The 6,877-nt window shown below is 35.5% G+C and overlaps 1 protein-coding gene and 1 long non-coding RNA gene across 4 annotated transcripts in view; one reads left to right on the forward strand and one right to left on the reverse strand.

Moving 5' to 3' along the window:
• The window catches only part of SYT1 (synaptotagmin 1), a 564,805-nt gene that overhangs the window by 361,543 nt on the left and 196,385 nt on the right, over window positions 1-6,877 (forward strand). The window contains exon 3 of one of the 2 annotated variants that reach the window (XM_024122864.3): window positions 1,814-1,996. In XM_024122864.3, the coding sequence (XP_023978632.1) occupies window positions 1,831-1,996 (166 nt within the window). In that variant the 5' untranslated portion in view covers window positions 1,814-1,830. Of the gene's footprint in view, window positions 1-1,813; window positions 1,997-6,877 lie in introns of those variants that run through there. The other variant, XM_007101002.3, reaches the window with a different exon arrangement.
• LOC114486414 (uncharacterized) overlaps window positions 1-6,877 on the reverse strand; it is a 336,818-nt gene that overhangs the window by 177,693 nt on the left and 152,248 nt on the right. The window lies entirely within an intron of this gene.

Below are 6,877 nucleotides of genomic sequence, written 5' to 3' on the forward strand. Positions count from 1 at the left end.
GCACAGGGAGATCACCTCTGTGCTTTGTGACCATGAGAGGGGTGGGATAGGGAGGGTGGGAGGGAGGGAGAAGCAAGAGGGAAGAGATATGGGAACATATGTATATGTATAACTGATTCACTTTGTTGTAAAGGAGAAACTAACACACTATTGTAAAACAGTTATACTCCAATAAAGATGTTAAAAAATAATAATAATTATTATTATTATTATATGAAAAAAAAAGAAGTTTAATGCCTTGTCAAACTTCATTTAGCTAGTGAAGAAAACTAGAACTGTTTTCTGTATTCAAGGCTAATATTTTTTCACTGACTACCTTAAGGATTCATTTTTTTAAATATTTTGAAGATAACATTTTAAATAATTGAATAAATTTAATAAATTATATTATTATATAATTCAATAATATAATCAAACTAAATAAACTGAAATAATTAAAGTCATGTTTTATCATCAGCACCCTGGTCTATATAGTCAATCATGCAACATTTACAGTGGCTTCAAAAATTCACCCAGCAAGACAAGTGAATTATTGATCATAGTATTATCTACAGTAAATGTCAAAAAAAAAATAACTGGGCAGAAAGCATACTATCAATAAATGAGATTCAAGAACTAATTTCTGTATAACATTCAGGAATCTCAGAGTATCAACGTTACAGTAGTATTGGGGGGGTGGGAGGGAGGGAGACGCAAGAGGGAAGGGATATGGGAACATATGTATATGTATAACTGATTCACTTTGTTGTAAAGGAGAAACTAACACACTATTGTAAAACAGTTATACTCCAATAAAGATGTTAAAAAATAATAATAATTATTATTATTATTATATGAAAAAAAAAGAAGTTTAATGCCTTGTCAAACTTCATTTAGCTAGTGAAGAAAACTAGAACTGTTTTCTGTATTCAAGGCTAATATTTTTTCACTGACTACCTTAAGGATTCATTTTTTAAAATATTTTGAAGATAACATTTTAAATAATTGAATAAATTTAATAAATTATATTATTATATAATTCAATAATATAATCAAACTAAATAAACTGAAATAATTAAAGTCATGTTTTATCATCAGCACCCTGGTCTATATAGTCAATCATGCAACATTTACAGTGGCTTCAAAAATTCACCCAGCAAGACAAGTGAATTATTGATCATAGTATTATCTACAGTAAATGTCAAAAAAAAAATAACTGGGCAGAAAGCATACTATCAATAAATGAGATTCAAGAACTAATTTCTGTATAACATTCAGGAATCTCAGAGTATCAACGTTACAGTAGTATTCTTTACAACCATTTTAAAATTTACTAACATTTTGAATGTGCTATCATTTATAATTTATCAACACTTCCAATATAAATATTTGGTCTCTTTCCTTTTCAAAAACGCAAAACATTTAGAGTATAGAGCATGTATGTTGTCAGCAATTGTTTCATGGACATTTCAGTAGGATATGGGTTAAAAAGTTAAATCTATATAGCAAATAATTGCCTGTATAAGTAACTAATAGATTTGACAGTTTCATTTTATCGTTAGGAGAAAATGCTTTCAATAACTATGTCTGGTCTTACCTTCTGGGGAAGAACCTTCTCTGTGGTTCCATAAATATTTCATTTCATTATGGAACCTTCTCTGTGGTTCCATAAATATTTCATTACTTCATAACATAAAGTAATATGCTAATGACAGGCTGTTTACCCAGTGAGCAGGTGTGCCCTCTGATGTTTTTTCATCTCTAGAATAGCTCTGATGCGGGGTCAGTTAAACCATTTTGAATTGTTCTCTTTTTTGCTTCCCTCCCCTCACAGTTTCACCTGAACCTAAAATGGTGAGCGAGAGTCATCATGAGGCCCTGGCAGCCCCTCCAGTTACCACTGCTGCGACTGTTCTACCAAATAATGCCACAGAGCCAGCCAGTCCTGGGGAAGGAAAGGAGGATGGCTTTTCTAAGCTGAAGGAAAAGTTTATGAATGAGTTGCATAAAATTCCATGTGAGTACTGTATATTGTTACTTGAGTAAAAATAAATGGTTGAAAATCAACATACCCATTTGGAGAAAAAGAATTCCTCTTAACCTAAGTGTACATTTGATTTTTTATTATTGGAATGGTAGTATTCCAAAAATAAAATGGAATATTCTTGGAAATGGAATATTCTTCTTAAGGATTTAAATATACTTAATAAATGAAAATCCAATTTATAAAAAAAACTATCTTGTGTTTAATGTACAGGTGGGCTCTTTTTTTAATCTTCTTCAATGTCTCTTTCTCCAGAGAATGTTAACGTTTATGTGTTGTGTATTTTAGGTTTGTATTTATGAAATCATTCCATTGTAAAGATTATTCCTAAGCAATAGCTAAAATGTACTTTCCCATTATTACAAGTTTGGTTTTCTTTCACTCATCTGTTAATATTTCAAAAGCTTTTGCACACTTTTTAACATTTTCTTTGCTGTCATTGGGAAACAATAACCTGGACCTAAGTTTATTTGTGTGGGTATAGCACTAAGTCCAACCAGCGCCATTTAATTTAAATCATAAACTAGAGGTTGGTCTTTTTTCTTCAGAGATGAACATTTACTATGCACTAGACACTTCTCTACGTTCTGGGAAAGTAAGTTTTGGCCCTCACAAAGCTTATATTCTGGTGGGGGAAAAGAAATAATCAGTAAGGAGGCAAATGTATATGGTACATCATGAAACGGTAAATAATATAAGGAAACAGAAGGAGAGTAAGTGGGAAAGGGAAGGGGGTAGAGGGTAAAAGGTTATTATTTTTTAGGATTATGTGAGCCGATTTCCTTTGTAAGGAAACCTGGAGGAAGTAGGGGAGAAAGTTCTAAAACCTGTGTTATACAAAGGCCCTTATCTGCCTGGAATGGCAAGGAGCTCAGTGTGCCTTCGGTAGAATAACAAGGTAGAGAATGGCAGAAGACACACCTGAGGCCCTGTTATATGGAGCCTAGTGAATTGTTCTAAGAAACCTGGGTTTTACTCTGAGTGAAATAAAATGCCTTCTCAACATTCTGAGCAGAGGTATCCCATGATCTGACATAGGTTTTTCTTAAAAATCACTCTTACTGTTGTGTTGAAAATGTGCTTAGAGAGGCAAGGACAGAAGATAAAGCAGGCTGTTGCAATCATCTAGATGAGAGATTTACCAAAGTTATAAGAGTTATTCTATAAGGACATTGAGAAACTACATGAAAACTACAGGGAATCAATTTCTTATCCTCCCAGGAATTAACAACTTGTTCATCTGTTTGTCCATCTTTAACAAATCCAGGTGCATCTGAGAGACACTCTTAGCTCAGTTGTCAGTAATTTCCATTCCCAGCGTGAAGCTCCATAACCTAGGGAAGATGGAGATGGTCCAATAGAGCGATCCCTAGGATGGGAAACACAGGCTCTCAGGTTCTCTTCCTTGCTCTGCTGCTGGGCTGATGGACTGATTTGGGTATCTTTTGATATGACTTTGAAGTCATAACTACAGGGCAAAAACCAAATGCATCGGTCATGGGGGCAAACTCTCACTTGAATATTTTATCGAAATGCTTGCTCTAAAAGAAATGTGTTAGAGGGAAGCAGAGAAAAAAAAGAACAACACCAAATCAAAAGCATATTCTGCCTTGTCTTCAACACCATTTCCTTCTCTGGAAGAGTAAACAATATGAGAAGCAATGGCAATGTTGATAACAGTGAGATTTAATGTTCCCCGTGTATCCACACACCCATTCTCTCATCTCCTTTAGGCCTTCACCCAATAGCATCTTCTTAATTAGGACTTCCCCAACCATGCTATTTAAAATTCTAACCCATTTACCCCACCCAATCTTTGCCAGCATTTCCTGTCCTCTCCCTTGCTTTATTTCTCACTGTATTACTTAGCACCATCTGAAATGCTATGTATTTTATTATCTGTTTTTCAATTACTCTGGCTCTCTCCAAAATAATGTAACCGCTATGAGGGCAAGAAGTTGGGTCTGTTCTATGCATAGTTTCATCCCTGGTGATCCTTAATATATACGGGGCACTCAATATCTATTTGTTGAGTGAATTAATGAATGAATCAATGTTGATTTAACTTATATCCTGAACCGCCCATTCTTAGATTTTGAGGCCTTAAGATGCTGAAAATTTAAAGCATATGAAAAAATTTAAAGATAAACAACAACGTCCTACTGTATGGCATAGGGAACTATATTCAATACCCTGTGATAAACCATAATGGAAAGGAATATGGAAAAGAAGGTATAAATATGTATAACTGAATCACTTTGCTGTACAGTAGAAGTTAACACAACATTGTAAATCAACTACAATAAATTTTTCAAATTTAATCTCTAACACCAAAGAAAGCATCATTTCAATGCTTGACTGTGTCATTCACATTGAAAAAACAAGTTGTTTCCATATTTATAGTCGTAAATCCATCTTTTAGCCTTCTCCACTTAGTGCCAGCTATTACTTTATACCTTCCTCCCTGTGCATCAGCAGGAAAAGAATCAGCTGGGAAAAAATATCTATGCAACTCTCCCTCCTTTTTTTTTCTTTCCCTCGGCTAATCTTATTTCACGCCTTCTTCCCAAGCCACTATCCCATTCCTGTGTTTCTTTCTTGGGCACTGGCAGTTAGACCAGGAAATCAGCCTTCCTCCATGGAGATTTGCTTTCGACCAGCAACCTAAAATAATAGAATGTCAAGAGGATCTAGGTAACACCTCTAGAATTATTATATTGCTGGCTCTCTCACTGATTTAATGGGAAGAAACAACTGAAATACCTAACATTTTTAAACGGTTTGGTAAATAAGTTTAGGAAAACTAAATCATAAATACAGCCATGCAGGTTTATGATAAATATTGTAACTGCATATTTTACACTTTCATTTTAATCCATCACAATTTTTACTGCCCGTGTAATTGAAATTTCTAATGGGATTTATACACAGGGAGCAACACTCAACAGAAATGAAACAGATCCCTAAATCAAATTCCTTTAGGAGCATATGTTATATAAAGGTTATCACTTTTGACTTGGCATAATACGGTGATGCTAATGACAGGTAACAAATTAGAATATTAATTGATTTCCATCTCTGAACTAAATCTTGGCTCTCTGGCAGATGTGTTTTTTGCAAAATTGATAGCAAACAGCTTTAGTCTGTCACTTGAAATTCCCACTTGTGAAAAGAGAGGTGTCACGATGGCAAGGAGTGTGCATGTCATTAGTTGGGTAATCTGCAGAGTCCAGCACGGAGCATATTCCAACCAAATTGCCTGATGATATCATCCACAACACCACGGGGCTTCAAATAAAAAAAGGAAAAGGAAATGGTAAATGCTGAGCATTTTTATCTTGCAATTCATTCTGCACACTGTTATCTAAATGAAGCAGACAAGGTTTTTCAGAATGTTTCTTTATTTTGCAACTTTGATTTTAATATGACTAGGGCCATGGTTGGTTTGTAAAGCATGAACTTGTGTCATCCAAATAGCTGTGATTAAGGTTCTGATAGCCATGAGCTTCTTGAAGTCAAGTGCAACTTTCCTGAAGGACAGCAGAAAACCAAATAGCCAGAACTTGACTCTGAGTCTAGAAGAAGAGCAAGTGGGCTAAGGGTAGTTATGTAATTTGTGCAGAAATACTATTGGATAGACAGTTTAACACAGGGATTAAAAACACAATCTTTGGTTACAGACTGCATGGGTTCAAATCTTAGCTCTGCCACATCCTAGCTCTGTGACCTTGGGAATTATTTCATCTTTCTGTGCTTCAGTTTCTGCTGGTATAACATGGGGGTTAAAAATAATATCTCCATCATCAGGTAGCTGGGTAAAGGCATCAATGCATAGGAAGTGCTTAGAGTGTCTGGCAGAGTAAGCATCCTATAAGTGTTAGCTATTATTAGAGTCTAGTCGTCATTTTTAACAAGTCTATTTCTCTTTCAGAAAAGCCCTCTATTCAGGTCAGACACCCAAATTGAGAAAATTCCAGAAACTTTGCAGTCAAATATTCAAGCATTGCCTTCTTTAAACACATTCCAAGGATGCCTATTCTAGGAAAGACAGATTCCTTCTTGGTGTTTCCTCTTCCCACATCACCTCTAATTTTCTTTTTTTCCTTTGTAATTTCGTTTTCTTACTCCCTCATTCCTTTTAGCCTACAGGTGTGCTCAAAAAAGTCCACATATTTGCAAGTGCCTAGTGAAATTCTATGCATCGTAGGTGATTCAGAAATGTCAGTTTCCTTCTCTCATGCTCTAAGATCCTGACATCTATTTCTTCAACTTCCATTAACAACTCAGCTTCTTCTGCTCTGATCTACATTGTCAAGTACTATTAAAAGGGTCACCAGGTACTTCCTTTTGCACAATTATAAGGGTGATTGTCAACCTTCATTTGGTCAGATATTTCTGTGTTGTCATTATGACCAGCGGTCATCATCTGAAAAATCTTGATTTCCAGGAGTCTACTCTCATTTCCTCCTCCTGCTTCCTTCCCTCCTTATTCTCTTTCATTGACTGGTCCTCCCTTTTCATTACCTTTCCTTCCCTGAAGTGGTAGATGTCATGGTTTCCAGGGTTCAATTTTTAATCCTGTTGCAGTCTTATTCTCCATGCTTTCCCTGGGCCATCTCATTCCCCTGGCTATTCAGATAAGAAATCTCACTATTATCCTTGTCTCCCTGATCTATTGCACCTCCAATTCCATACCTGCATTCATTTAAGTCCTGTGAAATCTCCTCCTAAAAAACCTCTCAAAACTAGCCAGCACTTTGCTTTTCTCTCTTCCTGGATTCCCTTACCCAATTAACCCTGACAAGTTCTTTTTTTTTTTTTTTTTTTTTTTTTTTTAATCTCTCGACCGGTTCG

This window comes from Physeter macrocephalus, chromosome 6, assembly GCF_002837175.3.
Source record: "Physeter macrocephalus isolate SW-GA chromosome 6, ASM283717v5, whole genome shotgun sequence".
NCBI lineage: Eukaryota > Metazoa > Chordata > Mammalia > Artiodactyla > Physeteridae > Physeter > Physeter macrocephalus.